Raw genomic sequence first — 25,358 nt, 5'->3', positions numbered from 1 at the left:
CACCTGCACCAAAATTCGTCACTACAACACTGTCATCAAACCTGAGGTGCTATACGCCAGTGAGGCTAATGTTACACACAAAGGCCGGCCTTGAGAACATTCTCACACAGGGGAAAAAAAAAAATTATGAAAATTATTGGGCCAAAACTCACAGACAATGGATATAGGCTTCACTCCAGGGATGCCACAGAGAAGTTCTCCAACATCGCAGCAGACATTAGAAAGAGGCGACTAAAATTTTATGGACACATAAGCAGACTCCCACAGACCAGACTCGCCAACAGAATCCTCAGGTACATCCAGAGACTCAAGACCACTACACCCTGGATGACACAAGTCAAAATCGATCTGGAAAGAGCTCAGATAGATTCAGCAGATGTCATGGACATAGGCATCTGTAGACACAAGGTGTACAAGTGGGAAATGATTTTGGAGGAAACAGCACCTAAAGCCCAAAGGCCAATGTGGATGGAAGTAGGAAGAGAGCCTTTAGTGAACGAATGAAGGAGAACAGGAAGAACAAGGAGTAATGAATGTTTCGCTTGGTCAGATAAAAGGCCTGTAACATGTGTAATAATAATAATAATAATAAATGAATGACCAACTGTGGGAGATGATATAGTGAAAGCAACAAAGGAACAGCTGAGAAGAAACTCAGGGCCTATGAATCTTCAGATAACACAGAAATAGTAACTTGAATTGATTAAAAGTGAAGGTATGTATGAATATAGGAAACACAGATGCTGCATACAGTACAATTAAATAAATCTTGGAACAGAAGATTGTATTAACAGCAAGAATTCAGATAACATGCCATGCTAAGCAAAGAAAGGAAGGCTGAAGAGTGGGAGGAATGTATAAAAGAGTTTTGTAAAGAAAAGAAACTTGAAGGCAAAGAAAATGTAATGGGAAAAACAATACGGAAAGAAGAATTTGATAGAGTACTAAAAGACCTATGCTGAAAGAAGATGTAGGGAGTAGATGAGATTCCCTCATTAAGTTTTTTAGCAGAACCAAATATGGCAAAACTGCTGCACAAAGAATGTAAGAAATACAAGACGGGCAAAATACCTTCAGACCACAATACCAATAACAAAAGGAAGCAGATGAGTTTTACCAAACCATCAGCTTAATAAGGCTTGGTTGCAAAATACTATCACTAATAACTAAAAAAGCATGGAAAAACTGACAGAGATTGACCTGGAAGATCAGCTTTGGCTCCAGAGAAATGTAGGAACACACAAAGCAATACTGACACTTTGATTTATCTTAGAAGACAAGTTGAGCACAGGCATACCCAGATATATACTGTGTGTAGATTTAGAAAGACATTTCGACAGTGTTGACTGGAACACAATCTTTGAAACTCTAAAATTATCAAGAATAAAACACAGGAGCAAAATGCTATCTGCAAGCTGTGCAGAAACCAGATTGCAGTTACATGAGCCAAAGAGCATGAAAGCAAAGCCCTAACTGAGAAAGGGTACAATAGGTTTGCAGCTATTCCACATGTTATTCAGTCTACGCATAGACCAACCGTCAAAGGAAATCAAGGATACATTTGAAACGTAAATTAGAAATTTGGGCAGAAGAAATAAAAACTTCAGTAAAAGCCTATATGCTAATGTAGCCATTACCATTGAAGGTAAAATCTTCAGAATTGTTAGGCTGCAAAATGTCCCTCTTCAAACTATTTCTGTAGCCAATGTTTTGACATCTCTGCTGGACACTTCTAGTGTTTCCAGTTGTCTGAACAATGTTGAAAACTGTAGCAATGTTCATTTGTAAAAGAATGTTCATTTGCAAAAGAATGTTTTTTACACTTATTCAGAAGAAGGGGAGTGGTTTGGCATAAGTTATCCAGTTACAATTGGTGGACATGAAAGAAAGCTCGAATGTTTAAGAAACTATTGTCACACCATGAAAGTGGCTTCGTAATAATTGTTTGTATCCCTCATGCAACGAGGTTGGACTGAGTGAGTTGGTGCAGTGGATAGCATACGGGAGGATGACAGTTTAGGTCACCACACAGCCATCAAGATGGAGGTTTTTTGTGGGTTACTTCAGGTGACAGTCGAATGGTTCCTTTGAAAGGGCACACGTGATTTCCTTCCTCATCTTCACTCATCCAGCTTCTGCTCTGTCTAATAACCTCACTGTCGGCAGGATGTTAACAACTTCTTCCTTTTTCCATGATGGCTGGGTATTTATTTCCTTTGTGGAGAGGAGCCATGAAGCTGGAAGCCAACAACCATAATCACTACTGAAAATTCTTTCATTTCTAGAGATCTCAATCACTCCTTGGACCTTCCTTCTATGAACATAAAATTATTTGCCAACCACTATTATGTTGTTGAAATCTATATCCTGGCTACAGTCCTGATGTTCCTCTCCTGAAAATCTCATTGGGAGAGTGCTTAGAAAATGTAGTCCATCAACAAAGGAGGTGGCTTACAAAACACTCGTTCGACCTATACTTGAGTATTGCTCATCAGTGTGGGATCCGTACCAGGTCGGGTTGACGGAGGAGATAGAGAAGATCCAAAGAAGAGCGGCGCGTTTCGTCACTGGGTTATTTGGTAACCGTGATAGCGTTACGGAGATGTTTAATAAACTCAAGTGGCAGACTCTGCAAGAGAGGCGCTCTGCATCGCGGTGTAGCTTGCTCGCCAGGTTTCGAGAGGATGCGTTTCTGGATGAGGTATCGAATATATTGCTTCCCCCTACTTATACTTCCCGAGGAGATCACGAATGTAAAATTAGAGAGATTAGAGCGCGCACGGAGGCTTTCAGACAGTCGTTCTTCCCGCGAACCATACGCGACTGGAACAGGAAAGGGAGGTACTGACAGTGGCACGTAAGGTGCCCTCCGCCACACACCGTTGGGTGGCTTGCGGAGTATCAATGTAGATGTAGATGTAGATGTAGATGTTTTAAATGCATGATGTGTTCACGCTCTTCAATCTGCTCTGTAATTGTCCTGCCAGTTTTCCCTATCTACACTTTCCCACAGCCACATCCCTTCATGGACTCCTACAGTGTTAGCTCAAAAACAGTATTTATATTTTGTACTGACTCAAAAAACATGGTTTCTGTATCATTTTTTGAAGAATCCTGTATATATGGTCAGTTACTTGCAAAACAAAGTCTTGGAACACTGGCAGATCTTCTACAGAAAATTTCATTCTCTATCTGCAAAGCGAAAAGTTATTTTGGGATAAATTTAAGATGATGTGGAATTATATAACTCATATTTACTGTGTAACCCTACAGCAAATGTGTTATCTACAAAGTGGGGTTAGCAAGAAGGATTCTGTGGTACATTATTTAATTATGGTTGTTCAAAACGATCCATAAAAATGTTAGCAGCTACTGGTGACAAAGGTGAACCCATAGCAACACTTCCAGATCGTTCATAACATTCTTCTTTATATTTAAAATAGCATAGACAGATTTTGATAAGTCCACAAATAACTGGAGCACTTTTTTTTACGTTTGTTGATAATGTAACTCTATCAGATGTTGCAGGGACTTGGATGATCAGTTAAATGCAATGGATAAGGTGTTGAAAAATAAGTAATAAGATGAACATAAAAGTAAAAAATGTGAGTGGAATGCTGTAAAAAAGAAAGGGGTAAAAACTGTACAGGGAGACAAAACCTTGACTACAGACAGCAGGTTCAAATAGATGTATGTTGCTGTAGTTACACATAAATTATTTAAATGGATAGCTAAAAATTGTACTCGCGAAGTACCAGCAGAATGCACACACATATAAAAGACTGTTGTGACTGGCAAGCTTTCGGGGCCAGTGGCTTCTTCTTCAGGCAGAAGGGTTTAAGGGGAAGGAAGAAGGAAAAGGATTGGAGAGGTCTAGGAAAAAGGGGTAAATTTTGGGAAAGTCACCCATAACTGCGGGTCAGGGTAGACTTACTGTAAGGGTAAGTCTCTCCTGACAACCTGTGGTTCTGGGTAACTTTCCCAAAATCTACCCCTTTTTCCTAGACCTCTCCAGTCCTTTTCCTTTACCCTTCTTCTTTCCCCTTCAACCTTTCAGCCTGAAGAAGGAGCGCCACTGGCTCCAAAAGCTTGCCAATCACAACAGTCTTTTATATATCTGTGTGTGTGTCTGTGAGAAAGAACTAATTGTCTACAAGTAAGTTTCTCACATTTCTTTGACTAATAGCTCTCACTATAAGAAGGGGTTAATAAAGCAAAACCTTACTTGAACTGAAAACAGAAAAAAAAGAAACTGACTTAAAATACCTGAAACATCTGTGTGGGTGTTCCTCATATGTCATGCATTGTCGCAAGAGCCATACAGAAGAAGGTATTCTGAAGGCCAAGTGGACGAACACAGTGAACAAAATGAAAATTTGACACACATAAATTGGAATGTCTATGAAAACAGATTCCAAGAAGAAGCTGTCATTTGCATATTACACCACATGTACATAGTGCACTTTACTACTAATAATTCTGTCTGAAAATATGACTGTGTACAGTGATTTTGGATAATAAAATCAGAATATTATAAATACAAATATTTAAGTTTGTGGTCCTTCATTTATGACTGACTCATCATGAGAAACATCTGAATTTGTTTCCTTGTCAGGTTGCATGCAATTAAAGACATAGGTCAAGACTTCTAACAAGCATAACTTTGTGGTTTATCAACCACTATCAATTAAAACCAAAATGAAATAAGGGACACACACACTACATTATGATGCAAAACTATACAACATGATGATAATTATGAGAAATGTTTTAAGTGTGATTTTGTATATAAAAGTGATTCTTTAAGCAAAATTATCATGTGAATCACCAGTGCCCAGTACTTCCATATTTTTAGTTTGGTTATTGCTGTGACTGTCCTACTCAAAACAATGAATTCTAAATTAATGAATTTTTTCCTTCATTAGCAGGGCATGAGCCCATTACCACAATGGAATAAAATATAAATCAAACATTGCCCAAACTGTTTCCAAAAGTTAGAATTCTAGCTTTGTACTAAGTATTTGGTTTCCTCTTCTTTATTTTGTGTTTTATAAAGAACAGTGTTTTCATTTTCCAGGGGGTGTGGTTTGTCTAATGCAAATAAATGAAAATCTGTTTGTATTGTGCCATACACATTTCCCTTTTTCTCATTTGTGTTGCATTTTCAGTGGCCTAAATATATGTTTGTTTTTGTATTTGGTAATTGTGTTACAAAATAATTACAGATTTGTTACTACATTCTTCTTTTTTCATTGACACTACATCCTAGGATCGGACTTGGCCTCTTTGATAATTTTCCACTATTCCTCTCTGGGTTTTGCTATAGATCTCCTGTTACAGCACCAACTCAGGCAATGTCTTCTCCAACCTCATCACTCCATCTCAACCTCAGTCAGCCTTTTGCTCTTCCTCCAGGTTCACTGCAGTAGACTTTCCTTGCAGGATCTGTCTCATTGAGTTGTCCAGCCCATTTCAATTTATATTACTTTATGAACTTTACCACGTCATCATCCTTATAGCAGTCATAAAGTTCATCATTTCTTCGTCTTCTCCAATGCCTATATTCATACATAGGTCCAAAGATTCTCCTCAATACACTTCTTTTATGTGATCTCAGTCTGCTTTCACCTTGCTTTGTAATTGTCCACATTTATGAGCCAAATGTATATATTGGACGTACCAGCATTAGAGTTGGCGCTTAGTCTCTCATGATAAAAACCTGGATTTAAAATGTCACAGCATTCCAAAATACCGTCAATTAATAGCACTTATGCAGGCCATAATTTCAGTTGAATTGCTGCCATTTGTTTCTATCTTTGAACCCAGATATGTGAAACATTCCACTTGCTCAAGTCATTCCATCAAGGTTTACTGTGGACCGTGATTTGTACCATTATACATATAATTGGTCCTTCCTTCATTAATTTTGAAGCCCATCTTCTCTGCACTCAGTTGTAGAGCTGACAATGCACTTTGTAGATCTCTAAATGTTCTACTCATCAGGTCTAAATCATCTGCGTATCCCAATAGTTGTACTGACTTATACTAGATAGTACCTCTTTTCAGGATACCTGATTCATGCACCACTTTTCTGAACACCAGACTGAAGAGTAGGCACGAAAGCCCATCCCCTTGTCTTAACCCAGTTTGTGTGGGAAACTGGGGTGATAGCCTAGACTGCACTCACGCAATACACAAGGGGTGCCTTAGGGTGACCTCTATGAAACGCACCAATTTTTCACATATCTGAAACTCCCACATTGCCTCATCAAAGTTTAGCCCAATTTACTGTGTCATGTGCAGATCTGAAATCAATGAAAAGATAGTACACACTAACATTAAATTCAATGGTCTTTTCTACTATTTGCCACAGGGTAAATATCTAGTTCATAGTTGATTTTCCTGGTCTGAATCCACACCGATAACTTCCAATAATGTTTTCTGCTATGGGGGAGAATCTACTAAACAAAATATTTGACAAAACTTTATATGCAATATTTAGGAGTGTTAAGGCTCTAACAGCTGCATTTAAATATATATCCTTTCTTGTGTATCAAACACACTATCCCTAAATTCCATTCTTCTGGCAACTCTTCCTCTTCCCAGAGGAGGCATAAAATCTTGTTTAACTCAGCTCCTCTGGCTTTCAATACTTCTGATGTTAGATTATCAGTCCCTGATGCTTTATTGTTCTTCAGTTGGACAACTGCTTTGTCTACTTCTCTCTGAGAGAGGGGAGGGACTGAGGCCTCAACCTCTTCTTCTGGCTGGATTATGATATCTTCAAATAGGGGGCTCTGGAGGAGCATCCAACAGTTCACTAAAATACTCTACCCAACATTCCAAAATCTCCTGGTCATCAGTTAGTAATTCCCCATTTTTTCTTTTATGTGTATTAATAAATGGCTTAAATGTTCTTCTAAGACCATTAATTTTCTGAAAGAATTTTCTGACATCATTTGTTTCTCCAAAGGTCTCCAATTTTTCAATCTGCTGTCTTCCCCATTCACTTCTTCCTATGCAGTTTCTTCTCTTTTTCCCTTTCATCTTGATAATTTCTTATCACTAGGCATTTTCCTATAAGCCAGGCTTTTCTCATAACTTATTCTCTTATGATTTTCAACAAACCAGGAATTCCTTGGTTGTTTTTCTTCTTTCCCTAGCACTTTTTCTGCTGCCTTAATGACTGTGTCCCTGCAAGCACTCCATTCCTGATCCAGAGTATCACTTACACTAGGAGTGTACAGTGCAAGATTCTCAGTAACATTTTCAGAGTATCTTTTAGCAATCTCTTCATTTTTTAGCTTTGATACCACAGACTTCTGTGAAATGTTTCTTTCACTTTTTTTGCATTACACATTTGAACTCTTAGTTTCACAATTGCAAGATGGTGATCTGAATCCACATTAGCCACTCTGTACGTACATACAACTAGTAAGTTTGAGAAATAGCTGCTATCAATAATTATATGATCATTTTGGTTCAAAGTATGCTGATCAGGGCTACATCATGTTACTTTATGGATCCTTCTGTGTGGGAACATAGTGCTACTAAGAGCCATGTTATGTGCTAGTGCAGGCTGAACAACTGTTCGTAATTACCATGTGTGTACTCATGGAGGCTATGCTTTCCTATTGCTGGATGGTAATGATCTTCTTTCCCAATCTGTGCATTGAGGTCTCCAATAATTATTTTAACATTATTGCCCAGGGTATCCGCCATAGGCTCCCTAGTGGTTATCATAGAAGGCATCTTTATCCTGGTCATCTGCTACGTCTGTTGGTGCATGTGATTGATCGATGAATAGTTTGCGAATCATACCTTCAAGCTCGTTTGTGAGATTCTAGATGTTATTCCAGTAAATCCAAGCCACTATGTTTAAAGTTTTGCCTTACTGAAAACCCTGTACCAAATTCATTGTTGCTCTCTGGAACATGGCAGAAGATTATCCAGCTTCCCATTCCATTGCATTTCCTGTATGGCAACGATGCCCGCCTTGGTTTTATTAAGCTATTCTAGCAGTGACCTCAGGGCTTCCACCCTGTATAATGATATTACATTTCACATTTCAATAGACACATCATTTTTCCTTTTTCATTTGCCTCCCCCAACTTCAAGGACCAGGATTTGTATTGGGTTTACTCCTTTAGGGCAGTTGGCTTCACTATGCATCTAGGGCCCTCCCTGCCCTATGTTGTGGGACACAATTTGTCTGACTCCTCCACCAAGACCACTCCGTCTTAGGTGACCCTCCCAGTAGCTATGCTACTGCTGGCACAGATCTTGACTTCGACGGAGCACACAAGCCCTCTTGCCCGGCACTGAAGGACCCTTGGAAAAGGTAGCATCTCCTGGGAGGGTATTACTACATTACAATTCTTTCTTAACAACAAGAGAATAAGAAAAAAACTGTAACACAGTATCAATTCTGTAATTATATAATGAAATTATCACATACAAAAACAAATATTACAAACCACTGAAGATGTTTCACCAATAAATTGAAGCAAAATGCATATGACACAATACAAACAGCCTTTATTTAGTTGAATCAGAGGAACTAGCCTCTAAGACAATAAAAGCAACTGTGAAACAACAAAAACCTAAAAAATGATGATTGTTTTTATTATTTATTCAGTGAGGGTATGGTGATTCCTTTGCCTTGCAAGTGTTTCATCCACATTTTTTTTTCAACTGATATTAAATCAGGAACACTGAATTAGTTTATAGTTTTAGAGGTGAAGTAATAAAGCTTACCAGATAAAGTACTAAGTTAGTGTACGAAATGATCAAATCAGCTGTTAAGAAGCCTGTTATTGACAAGGCAAGACAGAGACACAAATAGCGTGCAAGCAACAGCCCTGATGGCAAACAACATTAAGATTTTTGCCCTTCTCCAATACCATTATGTTTATTCCATCCAGAACCATCTTCTTCAATCAGTTTGTGATGAACTTCACTCAGTGCCTGTACATAAAATAAAGCTTTAGATCTCCAATCACACCAACAGTATTACTTAGAAAATGGACTTCTAAACTGCATACTTGAAAAAAAGGGTAACGTGCAGTCTCATTTACATTCATCCATAATTAAACCAAATCCAAAATAAACTACTTTAACCACAGTATAAAATTATCATGCACATGAAAAATTAGTCTAAATAAAAACTACACCTGGATGAAATATTCTGTCAGTACCTGGAGGACCATAGACAAATTAAAAACTGAAATACACAATGCTGATGCTCCACAATAATACTTATTTAGGAACTGGTTTTCGTCTTTCTAGGCCATCCTCAGACAAGTTAAGACTATAAACAGCAAGAGTTTATAGCTGTACAATTGTCGTTTTTCCAGATATATGTGACCTTTCATGACTAGACATGTATATGAAAAACTCAATCATATTAAAAGTACTTTAAGAGGCTATTATCAGATAAACCATACCACATTATACTCACAGATTAAAAGTATATGCATGCAAAGACCAAGACAGTATACAAGTTAGTACTGGCACAGACTGCTATGTTATACTGGCAAATGTGATGAACAGGAAAAAAAAGGGAGGAGACAAGAGGAAGGAGTCAGTGGAATGTGGATGGGAACAGATATACTATTTACAACAAGCATATTATCTTAGGCTGAGAAATATATTAACTAGCTACTGCTACTTTAGAAGTGTGAATAATGACACCATACTTGGTCATTAAGAATTAAATCAGGGTTCTGTGACTGATGTTTATTGAATTCGGGTAATGTTTATTTTCTGCCTTTATTTGCTGTATAGACAACATCACATTTAATATCGTGAGAATGGGATTCAGTCAGTGTGTGTTCAGCATATGTGGAATCTTTCTTTCTCAGTTTATAACTTCTTTCATGTTCAGCAAAGGCAGACCAACTAGATTGTCTGAGTATGAACAGAGTTGGAGATGAAAAAGAAAGATTCCACCTCTGATGAATATGGTGATACAATCAAGCCTCATACATATTCTGAAACCTTTGGTAGTAATGGGTATCAGTAGTTCAAATAAAACTGTTTCTCTAAAATTCATTATTTCAGGCATAACTATTTATGTTTTATGTAATTATGATGATTTTTGAAGTTTTAAGAAGAAAATCTGTAAATTTAATTTTAAAGTTTTGTTAAAATATGTATCAGTTAATTGAAATAATGTCTTTGACAACAATGTAAATCATCTAAATCTCTTTGCCTCAGTTGCAGTCTTTGTACTACTTGTTTGCACTTGGTAAGAAGTATTTGAGTAGTGGAGTCATCATATTTTGTGATGCTGTAGAAAGGAGACATGTTTAGCTGGAATTAGTGGCTCAGGGGAGCGAATGGGTGTTAAATGTTGTCAATTTGAAATTTGAAGAGCTGAAAACACGAAAGTTAAATGTGCAGACATTTTCTTTCATTTTGTTGTTAATGAGTCATTCGAACATTCACAACCCTGTAATCAGTATATATTCTTCGCACAATCACGACCTGTGGCCAAAGTCATACTCCTAATAAGAAGACAACAAGACCAACTTCAAGACTACCCGCTATGTGAAAAGTTATTTTTAATACAGTGAACAGTGCCCTTCAGTGACAATAAAGGCAAAAGTTAAATCAGAGGACAAGTCATTGTATGGATATTAGTGAAGACGTGTGTTACAATGTGCTACAATTGAATCCTGTTCTTGTGATATTAAATGTGATGTTCTCCATAGAGCAAATAAAGATAGAAAACAAACATCATTTGAAAACCAAAGGCCTGTTGACAATGAACTATAAACTATTATTGTGTAACATCATGCTGTGTAATTCATGTTTTATATGACATCTTTAACAAAATTTAACATGCATTCCAAAAATGCATCATGCCTTACATTTCCATTATCATTTAATCACCATACATCAGTTTATCGGATTAGATTAAATTATATATTTGTAGATCCACTGTGAGAAGATCTTCACAGAAATCACACAGGTTGTTTGGTTTATAATTCATATACACAACCAACAAAATATAGCAATGGTTTCAAAGTTTTGATTCAAATCTAAAACAACAACATCTTCACATTTCATGTTAAGTGAGCTAAATCATCCAGTCTCTTTTGGTCAATAATATTTTACTATGAAATAAATTGTTCTTTCCCTTATTTCTACTTTACTGTCAGTTTTTATAGTTGGTATCATTCATGGCCGAGATATTCCTTCTTGGAATGAAACCCAGGTTGGAAAAAAATGAGATTATTCCAGACATTCATTCAAGAAATTAACAAAATGAGTGTAAAAACTGCAGGAAAAGGATGAATGAAAAATGGAAAATGTACTGTAAAAGTTTGGTAAACATATAACAAAGCCAATTCTGAACATGCATATCATCACAAATATGGAACCTAAACACAAATTTAGAGATTTACTGAGGTCAGAAAGTGAAAATATCAAGTTGCTTGAATATGGCATAAAAATTAATCAGCAAATATGTTGAATTATAGACTGCACTCAGGGATTTAGACATTACAATTGGTTTTCTCCATGGAAACCAGGCTGGACCCTAAAAGCATTAATAATGCAAAACTCAATATTTACTCCTCAACTCCTGACACTGCATATAAATGTAACCAGGTGAATCCAATGTTCTTATAGTTTCAAAAAGCTTTTGATTCATTCCCCATCAACGCGTACTAAAGGCAATGCTTAGGTATCGAACATTTAGTCAGTTATGTGACTGCACTGAAAATGGCTTGACAGGCAGAACACAGAACAGCATCCTGGACAGAGAGTTATTCACAGATAAAGAAGTAATTTGTGCCATGGCTCAGCAATTTGTGACAGGATCATCACTGTTTATGACCTTTATCAATGGATCTTTTTATATGTTTACTTAAGCTTCAGGAAAATTCAAACACGTGCACCTATTTTTCTACATGGTCTACTGAATGGGAAACACATTTTTCCCAGAGAGTAGGCAGTGCATTGATCCTGTTTTCATACAATCAATGGGGCTGTGGCAGCACCCAGTTGAGCACAAATGCTTCAACAGTACCATCATCATCAAATCCGTGTCCTCCGACTGCTTCATTTAGTGGCCCAAGCAAATGAAAATCGTAGGTCGATAAATCCAGAGTGTGGGGAGGACGTGGTCCTGGACAGTTCCTGAATTTTTTGTTGAGTTTGGGCAGCTGTGTGTGTTCGAGCTCAGTCATGACACACAATCACACCCCAGATAGGAAATGTGCACCTTTTGTTTGATTCAAAAATTGCAAACAGTATTTAGCATTTACAGTATGATGTCCATGGAGAAAATCAAGGATAAGAACTCCTTTAAAATTAAAAAAAAGACTGTTGCAAAAACCTTGCCCACGGAGAGATTTTTTTTTTTGACAGGTGCAGATTCATCCTTTTTGCCCCATTCCATGCTGCTTTTTTTTTGTGTGTAATGGTGCATCCATGTTTCATCGTAGGTCAAAGTCCAGTGCGAATATATTCCCCTTCAGTTTGGTAGTGTGTCAGTAGCTGTTTCCACACTTCGAGACGATGAAATTTGTGCTCCATGCTGGGAAAACAGGGCACCCATCTTTTCCTTATGCCAATCTCAGTAGCTATTTCAGTAACTGTTGTTTGGTGATCGTCTTCACAAAGCTGGCTAACAGCACTGATCCTCAGGCAATGTCGGTGAGCTGCATTCTCAACCATTTGTTGTGCTTGTAAAAACTGTTTGTGCTATATGTACTTCAGTCTCTATCAGGATCTTGACCCGAACAGTGTCGCAATTCTTTTTTAAAATTTTTGATGGTTTTACACCCTCTGTTGTGAGAAACTTTATTATAATGAGTTGTGCAGCAGATGACTGAATCTCTTCCTCTGATTTGGCGATTCTGACTATAGAAATGGTACGAAAACATTCTAGCTTGAAGAACAATCACTGGAAATAAAAGCAACAATGAGCAGAAATTACAACACTCTCCGTTTACAAAAAGGCACACAAAACAAAAATTCCAGTTTATATTTGATTCACCCTCATAAAATTAACTGGAATCTTCCATAGTTTTACTTAATGACAAAAGTTGTATCAACTTAGTGCCGAGACTAGCAACTGGCTCTTAATACACAGAAACAAAGTTTTGTGATTCATAAAATCAAAATTATAGTAGTCTTGACAACAGGTCACTGAGCCACAACTGGAGTTTGCCAAGTCATATCAATACTTGCAGTAACAATGTGTTAGGATATAAAGTCAAACAGCTACACAGGGTGTTACAAAAAGGTACGGCCAAACTTTCAGGAAACATTCCTCACACACAAAGAAAGAAAAAATGTTATGTGGACATGTGTCCGGAAACGCTTACTTTCCATGTTAGAACTCATTTTATTACTTCTCTTCAAATCACATTAATCATGGAATGGAAACACACTGCAACAGAACATACCAGCATGACTTCAAACACTTTGTTACAGGAAATGTTCAAAATGTCCTCCGTTAGCGAGGATACATGTATCCACCCTCCATCGCATGGAATCCCTGATGCGCTGATACAGCCCTGGAGAATGGCATATTGTATCACAGCCGTCCACAATACGAGCACGAAGAGTATCTACATTTGGTACCAGGGTTGCGTAGACAAGAGCTTTCAAATGCCCCCATAAATGAAAGTCAAGAGGGTTGAGGTTAGGAGAGCGTGGAGGCCATGGAATTGGTCCGCCTCTACCAATCCATCAGTCACCAAATCTGTTGTTGAGAAGCGTACGAACACTTCGACTGAAATGTGCAGGAGCTCCATCGTGCATGAACCACATGTTGTGTTGTACTTGTAAAGGCACATGTTCTAGCAGCACAGGTAGAGTATCCCGTATGAAATCACAATAACGTGCCCCATTGAGCATAGGTGGAAGAAACTAAAATGAGCTCTAACATGGAAATTAAGCATTTCTGGACACATGTCCACATAACATCTTTTCTTTATTTGTGTGTGAGGAATGTTTCCTGAAAGTTTGGCTGTACCATTTTGTAACACCCTGTATAAACTCAGTTGGAGTTAATGCAAGTGACAAGCACTAATTTGCTGTCAGTTTACTTGGAAACTGCTTGCTGCTTATCATGAGCAGTTGCCTTAACCATCTGGATATCTGAGCATGTCTACAGGCCTAACTCACTGATGTTCCCGCCTACAATTTCTAAATGCTACTAATGCCATTGCATCTTAGTTAATTAATTTGATTTTAGAGTGCATATAATTCATTTCAAATATATCCTTGTGACAGTGTAAGCTACTGTCCTCCACTGACTCCATTCACCCATTCGTGTTATTCCTGCAAACCTTGTAGGAGAACCCCCTTTCTCTTTCATATTGCTGGTTTAAACTTGTATTAAGGGTCTGTATAAATATACTGCAGCTGTACACAAGTTTGCACTCACTGTTGAAAATAACAAATACCATGAAGAAATAATCCAAAGTCAGCAAAAACACACACACACACACACACACACACACACACACACACACACACACACCATAGGGTATGTGGAGATTTATTACACTCAACCGTAACAGCTAGAACAGCCACTACAATGCATTAGCACAATCATGGCATGACCATGTTATCAGATCTGACAGGGAGATTAGTGAAGTACTGTGGAGAATGCTGCATGTCATGTTTACACAAGACAACATTACCAGTAGATGACAAAGTTTGAAAGGAGCATCAAGTGGGGCTATCTGAGGTAGGTAGGCTGACTTGAGCAAGCATGCAGGCATCTGCACCTGGCATCTGGCAACAAGTAATGGGTATACAACCACACGCCACACCATTTCACCACTTCTGGTTGAAGACAAGCAAACGTCGTGCTAATGAATAATCGTCCAGTGAGTAGTTTGCCATTAACATCACAACACAAGTGGCTATTTTTGGAGTGGTCCTCTACTTGGAAGACCGGGATTATTGATTACCTGTGTCAATATCATTTTCAGCTATGAATTTCAGTTCTGTACCACTTTCAATGACTACCATCTGTGAATGTAACAGTGCTGATGTGAGAGAAGACAGTCTACTAATGTTTTAGAAAGATACACTCATGTTATTCCTACGATCAAGGTGCAGAGCCATTGTGCATGACTATGTGTCAATTAAGGCAGTGAGTGAGGAACCTCGGATATCACAGACATACTGCATCCTCATGCATTAAGCACTCATGAGACAGTACCTACATACCATCTTTCAATCAGATAATGTTTATCCTCACACAGCATGTCTCTACAAACTGCCTGCATGATGTTAAGGTACTTTTATGACCAGTAGGGTCCACTGACTTGTTGCCAATAGAACTTGTGTAGATCAGCTTGGACATCAACCCCATCCCAGAGTGAATTTTCTGGATATCAAGGGCCAGTTACAACAGTTATGCACTAATTAACCTCAGGAGATGATACAGTGAACGTGTGACATCCTAGTCAATTAAATCAGTGAATGCCTCAAGGTCCAAGGAGGTTCAGCATCATACTGACAAGGGACCAGCAGTGTGCTCATAAGTTGTTTTTGTGATCTTTGAAATAAAGCCACATAACATCTCAACATGTGAAGTTTCTATCACTTTCAATGCCATAGGGTCTGCAGCTGCGATGAAATTTTTGAATGATTTCTTGAAGCCTTTAGCAGCCATTTTCTTTATTTCCTGTACGATTGTACAGTTTCGGCCTTAGGATATTTTCAAGTATTTTACAGATGATTTCATTTCACTTCTTCTTCTTCTTCTTCTGCTTCTCATCCTCCCCCTCCTATGCATGGATCTACATATGTATCATATAAAAACAAATCACATAAGAATGCCGATAATGCAAATAGTCACTACTAATGGTTTGGTTCTTCATGATCTGCTAAGTTGTTGTTTCCATTTTATATACAATATTTTGACGATCGACCCACCTCTCTTCTTCAGGTGCTGTGAATTTTACTGCTATGAATAGTCACTGTCTGGACTCCAAGCAGACAGTTAACTATTGTTGGTATCGTGCCACTATTTATAACTGAGTTCCATTTCCAGAATTCCATTCCAACTGCCCACTACACCCTTTCAAGCTCTTTTCTTTTCCGAGCCCATACTGATATTCCGTGAAACACAAATTCTCTCAGTGTTTTCCAGCCTGGTGGATGTGACAGCTGGTGAGATCTTACTAAATTGAGTGCCAAATCTCAAGCCTTGTTTAAACTGAAACCTTCTGTCATTGTTTATAAGGTTTTCTAACATCTTTATTTCAATAGACCCTTTAATTATGCTGCCCCAGAAACTTGGCTTACCATTAATCAGTCAGGCTGGGAAAACTTGAGGAATCAAATTACTACAAACTCTCCCAGTACATTTCCAAATACTGTGTACAGTTGAGCCAGATAGTAGGGGATTCTATCAATAATTTATTTCAAAAGGTTAATTTCATTCTCTCATTATGGTCAAGCACTAGCAGGCAGCTTTGGTTGCCTATAATTTTCTCGTCCCACGGTCTGGCAACAGCAAGTCAGGACTGGGGTGGGCAATCTCGATCATGTGCCTCCCTCGTGTGCTGATGAGGTACGCCGCCTAGGCGACACTGACCAGGCCACGCTTCGGAACTTTCCATGCCGCCCCCACAGGCTTCTTGACTTCTGACCAATCAGTGCGGGGGAAGGTGCGTGGCCGTGCTGGATGTACCCCGCCACCCATTGGTGAGGGTCCCTCTCTGCCGCGTGCCCTGTAGCTGTCAACACCACCTGCCTCTCCTGGTGCTGCAGCGCCGTGGACTTTGTCTCTGTAGCGGCCACGCCATTTGGACTCGTGCGAATGGCAGACACCACTATTTATTAACTTCGCCCAGGTTTGATGCAAACTATGCATCGCCTACCACTACGTTCTGGCTCACCCTCGCCTCCCTAGGCCTGTCTCATGTTGCCCATTTGAATGCATTTTCTGCCAATAAATGGCCTTTTCACAAAAATTGTCCAAATGATTTATTTCTGCCCACCGCCTTAGCCGCTCCTGCGATACTGAACAACTGTAAGCGTCTGACTGGAATAAGAAAAACAGGATATGAAATGCCACAGGCATGACAGATTCGATTCAGTACCTAGGGGACACTTACTGGTGCAACAATGCAACACTTGAAGATTTGCTGCAAATTTCACTTGCCATAGCTGAAAAGTTAACAGTATTTTACTCCTGCTACTGATACAGAAACACTGGCACTGTTTTCATTACATTAAAACATTATTTCTGCCACACAGAAAAGGGATATGTTGCTCAAGCACAGCAAGTCTATTATTACCTTAATTACTGCCTGGAAATACAGCTCACAGCTACCATACCTGATGTGAACACATATGAAACAGCACATTTCTCCATATTATGTAATTATACGACAACTCTTCAAAATTTCATCAATGTTACTTTTACAAAACAATTTCAAATTTCAGTGAAGGTAAGAGTTATATCAAATGTCTGGCATAGCTGAAAAGGCAACACACAAATTTCAGACTGCAGTAAATGGAGTTTATTTGTAACAAATCATTTCAATATTACATAATTACATGACTACTAAACAGCTATATGAGGATTCAGTGTACTAAAGCTGTTTCATGAATAAATTAACAATTACAGAGTGCAGAAAGGCATTACATGAACAAAAGCAGTAATTGTGTAAGATGAAGTTCAGTTAAATTTTCATCTTCATATTACTGTTTGCATCAGTAGTTATAAAATGAACAGTTACTCTGAACACTAAACTTAATAATTACAGCATTCTGAATTATCTGGAACAGTGGAAATTATCTGGAACAGTGGAAATTATCTGGAACAGTGGAAATTGCTCTTTATCTGTCTCCTACTGCCCATTTCTACACAAAATGTATAATTACAGCCATCACTTGAGGCTTTGTCAGGAAGTTTGCTTGCAGCAAGTCCACAAACAAATAACAAAAATAATTTGAGGAGTATACTAATTCAGAAGAAGTGTGTGTGTGTGTGTGTGTGTGTGTGTGTGTGTGTGTAGGAGCAGGAATGACTCAGAAAAATTATTTGTTCAAAAGTGTGTAAGTAGATGATAATTAAGTTCTGATTATGTTGATTATGTATTAGTAGAACCTTGTAGTCTTACTTTCTCACTACTGCTGCAATGAATACTACTTGCCCACTACAACATAAAATAAGCCCAAAAATCTCAAACCACAACAAATTGACAGAATAAGAATATATTGTTTTGATAGTAAGTTAATAGCCTTTATGCTGTGATCCTTCAGCTTCTCCTAGCATACATCATGATGAAGTAGTTCATGGGTGATCAAATGGATATCAGTGTCTACCCGAACTGCTGCTCTATCCGAAACCTGTAACCAGCATCTCATCCCCCACTCTTTTCGTCGAGGCATCGCTCCCACCTATGTTCACAAACAGGTATGTGTGCTGGCAACAACACTGCTGTTCCTCTGCTTGCTCCAAATTCTGTACATTGTAGGATATCTTCTTCCTCTTCTTAATCAAACTAATTGCTGATTGCCAGTCCTTACAAAGGATGCAGCCACTATCACAGTTGATCCACTATCACAGTTGATCAGCAGTTCCATTACTCAAATCTTGATAGATTCTTTAATAATACAGTCCCTAAAGTTAGACACCTATGCCAGAACTTTAGAATGATTTTCAGGTTCTGACACAGATGTCTAACTTCTGGGAGTGTGACCTGGGTCAGTATTCCATATTTGGTTCAGAAACACAGATAAAAGCTACACCATGCCATATACAAAAAAATGGTTCAAAATGTTGACCCCCAAGATGAATGCAGAGAGTACATCAGCAGTTTACCAACTGATAACAGTGAAGTAATTGTGTCTGTTGTTCAGATTTGTGCAATAAGATGATACAGGAGTAGTACACACTGTAGTCTTCATAGTCTTTGCAGAAAATACACAATAGGTATGAGATCTACATTTGCATCAAAATGAGCTGGAGCTCTGTCATTTTGCAGCCACATTATCTGACAAAATGAAATAGAACAGATCGATACTCATCACACAGAGGAGGTACTGTGTAGCAGGGCATTTAAAAGTGAACTAAGCTATTGGGCAAAATCCTCCTTCAATAGTACAAAAAAAGAAACACACACAACTTATATTCATACACTACCAACTCACACACACGTATGGCCATTGTTGTCTCTGGGAACTAAGTGCAAGGGAGAAGTCTAGTGCTGTTAGATGTGCCACAAAGTGCATGTTAAAGAGCAAACTATCATGGCACTGAGTGCTAAAAGGAAATCAGCAATTCTTGCTTTCTCTGTGGCCACTTGACCATATGCCTTGGCAGCAAACAACATGAAAAGAAAGCAAACATCATGGCTGAAAGAAATGATGAGCTACCAGGAGAAAAGAAGGAACTTTACATTTCTTTATGTAAGTTTTATTTTAAATAATTTCTTTTAGAAGAAAGCACAAGATTAACAATTGATTTCTGCTGGATCTTGTGCAACAAAAATTAATGAAGCAGACTACTCTGATAAGAAAATCAATTACATCTTTAGAGGAGTTAATGGCTACATTAAGATCCCATGCCAGTGGTGGACTGATGCCTATCAAAATGCTATATTTTTGATATGTAAACACCCTCACTGGCAGCAACACTTCTCCTCAACATGTTGTAATGTATACAGAATTATGCTATTAAATATTTTAGACCAAAATAATTGTATCAGTTTATTATAAATTTTGATTAAACATTGGCTTTCCTAATTAGTTGTTAGTTTTGTGCAATATTAGCCTATCTTTCTTTCACCACAGCAGTTAGATTTATTACCAAAATCTGAACATCATTCAGGTGTCCATCACAAACAAGAAACACACTGAAGCCAATTGTCTTTTTTATTAGTTTCATAAAAAATTTCACCACACCCAACCCATTCATCTTCATCCCATTAATCAAAGTTCTTTTGCAATCCTCTACAATGTTTTCAATGTAAAAGCTTTCTGCATCTGATGAACATGGTGAGCAATTTTGAATATTTTTCTTTTTTAATTTCTTTGGTCTGTGTTCTCTTCACTAGTATTTTCCTTTTATGATCTTTTTGTGCCTTTTTTCCTTTCCTTTCTATTCATATACCTCTTTTTCTTTACAGTTTCAATATTTTCAGCTGAGGTTAGTACTTTGGATATAGTTGCTGCCTTCCTCTTAAATTCCTGGATGTATCAACAGAAGAAACAGGTGATACTTCTTCAAAAGCATTGTTTGTGTTGGCTCAGGAATAGCCTGTTTTAAAAGGGTAATCTTGGAAGTTTTTAGGTTGAGTCAGAATGGAATCTGAAGTCCTGTCAATGAAGTAATTTGACTTGGGCATATAATTCTGCTCTTTTGCTGTGCTTGGGATCACTAGATCTTTTGATGACCTTTGAAGTGGTTGGTTGGCCTGTGTGTGAAATTCTGCCCTTCTGACAAATAAGCTATTTTCGGTGGGATTATTCCACATGCCTTGAAGCTACGTCTAATTGTGGCCAATCTCTCCCACATTAAAACATGTGGTCCACCTCTCCCAAATAACACTGGTCCATTTATGCTGACTGTCTAGGAGACATGAACCACGCCGACTTCTATCTGCAGGCAGCGAACTCTGTGGTCATTATAGTTTAGTGTCATGCCTACACATCTGTCAAGATCATAGTAAAAAAACAGCATCAATATTATGCAAACTAAGTCTTAATAGTAAAGTTAGGTAACTACACCATAAAACTTTCCGCCCTACCGAAACAGAGAATGTGATTTTTCTCCAGAAAAACATGAAAATAACAGCAATACTTTTGCACCACATTTGTTCACAAAACAGCTTCTTCAAAAGTAGCAGGAGCTGCTGTCTAGGGGCACATTTGTAAAATACGCCACTGGTCTGCCTCTCCCGGTGGTCAATTCTCCCGGACTTACCCTTCTCTTTTCATACGGAGCATATTTTACTTAATGCTGCATCATGTTTGCTCCTGATAAAAGAAGACAGAGTTCCAGTTCATATCGTTCAGTTAAAATATTCACTTGTTCTTTGCACCAAGTTACCATACTCCTACTCAAAATTGATTTCAGAATGAGATTTTCACTCTGCAGTGGAGTGTGCGCTGATATGAAACTTCCTGGCAGATTAAAACTGTGTGCCAGGCCGAAACTCGAACTCGGGACCTTTGCCTTTCGCGGGCAAGTGCTCTATCAACTGAGCTACCCAAGCACGACTCACGCTCGTCCTCACAGCTTTACTTCCGCCAGTACCTCGCCTCCTACCTTCCAAACTTTACAGAAGCTCTCCCGCGAAGGAGGCGAGGTACTGGCGGAAGTAAAGCTGTGAGGACGGGCATGAGTCGTGCTTGGGTAGCTCAGTTGATAGAGCATTTGCCCGCGAAAGACAAAGGTCCCGAGTTCAAGACTCGGTCTGGCACACAGTTTTAATCTGCCAGGAAGTTTCAAAATTACTTTGTCAGCATGTCATGGGAAGCTGTGAAATGCACGGCAGCAAATGACTTCACTGCTTGAAAGCACACACATGCTTCAGGTCCTATCAGCAACATTCATGTAACACTGTAAGTGCTTTCACACACAGATATAGACTAGCCTCTGGTTCTATTGAACATGTGGCAGCAAGGTGGTGGTTCCTTATGTGCTGAAAGAAATGTGTAAATACATCTTCAGGCTTTCCTGAGTCCCGTATACACGCCTACATGGGGCTAGGCTCTCTGTCATCAGTCTGCAATGCACCAGGTGCTCCATCCTTGGTACACACCAGTCAGTAACAGCAACCATAGTATTTTCTATCTGTAGCTGTTTTGACTGCTGTGTGCATACTTTTTGGCTGTTATCAGTTAATAATTTTGTCATTTTACACTGTGTTCCACTTCGAAGCTGTACTGGGTGTTCAATCTTGTGATTGCCATCATTTAAGATTTCATGTGGACTATGTTGTTCTGTTACCATAGCTGGTCACATCAGGTGCTCCGTGTGAGGTACACACCTGCTAGGGGTGGCTGTCGGATTATTTTCTGGCTGCTGGTGTTCAAATTGTCATTTGTTCTCAAAATGACTGTTCTCAGGTACTTCATTTGCTGTCAAATTACCACCATACGTGCACCCTGTGTTTTGTGTGCTGGATGATTTGCTCTGCCACCATATTCAAAGTTATTTTCCCTGCAGTTTGGCTGTTGCCTTTATTGGGTCTTTAGGAGATCGAGTGTTGGATTTCAGATGGAACTAATCTGATATCCCAGTTCATGGCTGATAAGTTTCCACATGACTTTTATTTCAACAGATTCTTTAATAATGCTATCTCCGTATCTGGGTGTCTGTGTCAGAATATATAGATCATCATAATTCATTGAATGATTTAGTTCCAAACAATGTTCCGCTATAAGTGACTTGGAAGCCTGTTTGAGTCTGACGTGCTGTTGGTGTTCCTTACACCTAATGCAATGGTTCTGGTGGTCTGGCCAATATATGACGTACCACAGTGGCATGGTATGTGGTAGATGCCGAGTTTCTGTATGCCCAGATCATTCTTTACACTTTCTAACAGAGCCCTGTCTTGGTTGGTGGGCAAAAAATGCTCTTGATCCTATATCTTAGAAGACTTCTGCTAATTTTGGCAAATAATGGTGTGGCATACGGGAAAAAAATACCTTTGGCTCTTCTTGTACTTATACTGACCCCCTTTGGCAGAGAAGAGTGGCACAGTGCCTTCTGAATTTCTCTAGAAGAATATCCATTTTTGCAGAACATAGACTGCAGGTGTTCTGTCTCTGTTGTCTGGATCTGAAAGAGTTCATGTGCAATGAACCAGAGTTCTGAGTGCACCATTCTTCTGTGCTGGATGGTGGCAGCTACAGGCTTGCTGGTACACTCCGATGTGAAAAGGTTTTTGGTAAATTCTATGAAAAGTGCCATCTGCCTATCCCTGAACAAGAACATATAAGAATGGGATTGTCCATTCTTCTCCACTTTCACTGTCAATTTTATGTTAGGGCAGTGTGAGTTATCTGTTTCGGGAAAACAAGGCGCCTCTCCCTGCCGTGGGGTCAAATGACAAAGGTGTCATCCATGCATCTGAAGAAACACTTCAGTTGATCTGGGGCCGATACAAGTGCCTCATCTTCAAATCTCTCCATAAAGAGGTTCGCCACCACTGGGGAGGGTGGTCTGCCTATTGCCACCCCTTCTGTTGTAGGAAGTATGTTGAAGTTAAAATGTGCTTGAACAAGTCCAGGAGAGCACTGTCAAACTTGTCCTCTATCGACTCTAGCTATTGATTCAGTGGCACCCACATGAACAAGGAAGCCACATCAAAGCTAACCATAATGTCAGAATCAGTGATGAATAGCTGCTTCGGACAATGTAGGAAATCCTCCAAATTGTGAAGGTAGTGTGCACATTTGTCCACATAAGGCAAAAGCATCTTCTTCAGGTGCTGAGTGGTGGGGTTGGTGGCCATGCTAATGTTGCTAACTATAGGATGCAGAGATTCCCATCTTTGTGCATCTTGGGCAGTCAATAAAGCCAGTGTGGTACTGGAGCTTTTGGCCTCAGCTGCTTCAAGAGTTTTTCCAGTATGCTGATTTCCTTTAGAAGGCCATGATCTGTCTTTCCACCTTGTCAGTGGAGCCCTTTTCTATTGGTCTATTCTGGGTCACCCAGAAGTTGTCAAACTCTTCTGTCATAGTCTGCTTTCTGTACGGTAACAGTAGCATTCCCCTTATCTGCTGGTAACACCACAATGCTGTCATCCTTTCAGAATTGTCCGAGAGCCATCTTCTTCTCTTCTATGAGCAAATACAAGAGGTAGCACTGGGCAACCCGCTTTCACTGGTGTTGGCATACCTCTTTATCAACAGCTTTCATGATGAGGCACTTCCATCAGCCCCGGATCAACCAAATCGTTTCTTCAGATACACGGTTACACCTTTGTTATTTGACGCCACAGCATGGGAAAGCTCCTTGTTTTCCTGGAACACCTGACTCACGCCACCCTAACATTAAATTCACAATGGAAATGGAGAAGAATGGACACCACCCATTCTTAGCTGTTCTTGTCCACAGGAAGGCAGATGGCACTTTCCGTCATAGTATTTATCAAAAACACACTCACATCAAGGTTGGTTGATCGATTTGGGGGAGGTGATAAACAGCGAGTCATCAGTCCCATCGTATGAGGGAAGGAAATTGGCATTGCCCTTTCAAAGGAACCATCCCGGCATTTGCCTGAAGCTATTTAGGGAAATTGCGGAAATCCTAAACAGGATGGCTGGATGTGGGTTTGAACCATCGTTCTACCAAATGCAAGTCCAGAGTGCTAACTATTGTGCCACCTCACTCGGTCCACTCACACCAATCTGCACCTGCAAGCCAGTAGCTGTCACCATCCCGTCAGATGAATGGGGTACTCAGAACTCTCATTCATCAGGCACAAACTCTTTTGGATTCGGACAACTTGACAACAGAGTTAGAACCTCTGTGGTCTATGTTCTACAGAAACGGATATTCTTCCAGAGATATTTGGAAGGTACTGTGCCCCAGGTTCTCTACCAGAGGGGTCAGTTGGGTTGGGTTGATTTGGGGGAGGAGACCAAACTGCGAGGTCATTGGTCTCATCAGATTAGGGTGGTATGGGGAAGGAAGTCGGCCATGTCCTTTCAAAGGAACCATCCCGGCATTTGCCTGAAGTGATTTAGGGAAATCACGGAAAACCTGAATCAGGGTGGCTGGATGCGGAATTGAACCGTCGTCCTCCCGAATGCGAGTCCAGTGAGGGGTCAGTAAAAGTACAAGAAGAACTGAAAAAGGTTGTTTTTTGCCATATGCCAGACCAATATCTGCCAAAATTAGCAAAAGTTTTCTCAGACATAATGTCAAGAGAGGTTACTGCGCACCAACCAAGATAAAGGCTCTGTTAGGAAGTATAAAGGATGACCTGGACATACATAAACTGGGCATTTACCACATACCATGTCACTGTGGTATGTCATATATTGACCAGACCACGAGGACCATTAAAACAGGTGTAAGGAGCACCAACAGCACACTAGACTCAAACATGCTACCATGCCAGTTACCATATTTACTCAAATCTAAGCCACACTTTTTTTCCGGTTTTTGTAATCCAAAAATCAGCCTGCAGCTTAGAATCGATTGCAAAGTAAGCGGAAGTTCTGAAAAATGTTGGTAGGTGCCGCCACAACTAACTTCTGCCGTCGAATATATGTAGCGCTATGCAGGCATGCTTTGCAGGCACAAAGATAAATACTGGTGCCAAAACCTCTGCGTCAGTAAATAAATTTAAAAAAAAAAAGTTGGAAGACGAGCTTTTTTTCTCCGCCACAAGTTTTGAGGAGGAGGA

General features: G+C 39.3%; 1 protein-coding gene across 3 annotated transcripts in view; it reads right to left on the bottom strand.

The window, feature by feature from the left end:
- LOC124622129 (glucosamine-6-phosphate isomerase) overlaps positions 1 to 25,358 on the bottom strand; it is a 122,246-nt gene that overhangs the window by 31,912 nt on the left and 64,976 nt on the right. For 2 of the 3 annotated variants that reach the window (XM_047147745.1, XM_047147746.1), the window contains exon 6: positions 8,904 to 8,967. The exons of the other annotated variant lie outside the window; for it this stretch is intronic. In XM_047147745.1, coding sequence (XP_047003701.1) covers positions 8,904 to 8,967 — 64 coding nt within the window. The remainder of the gene's footprint in view (positions 1 to 8,903; positions 8,968 to 25,358) is intronic. 3 annotated transcript variants of the gene reach the window in all.

The sequence above is a fragment of the Schistocerca americana genome, chromosome 7 (genome assembly GCF_021461395.2).
Source record: "Schistocerca americana isolate TAMUIC-IGC-003095 chromosome 7, iqSchAmer2.1, whole genome shotgun sequence".
Taxonomy (NCBI): domain Eukaryota; kingdom Metazoa; phylum Arthropoda; class Insecta; order Orthoptera; family Acrididae; genus Schistocerca; species Schistocerca americana.
The sequence above is the reverse complement of the archived record's forward strand: the minus strand, read 5'-3'. Positions and strand labels throughout refer to the sequence as shown.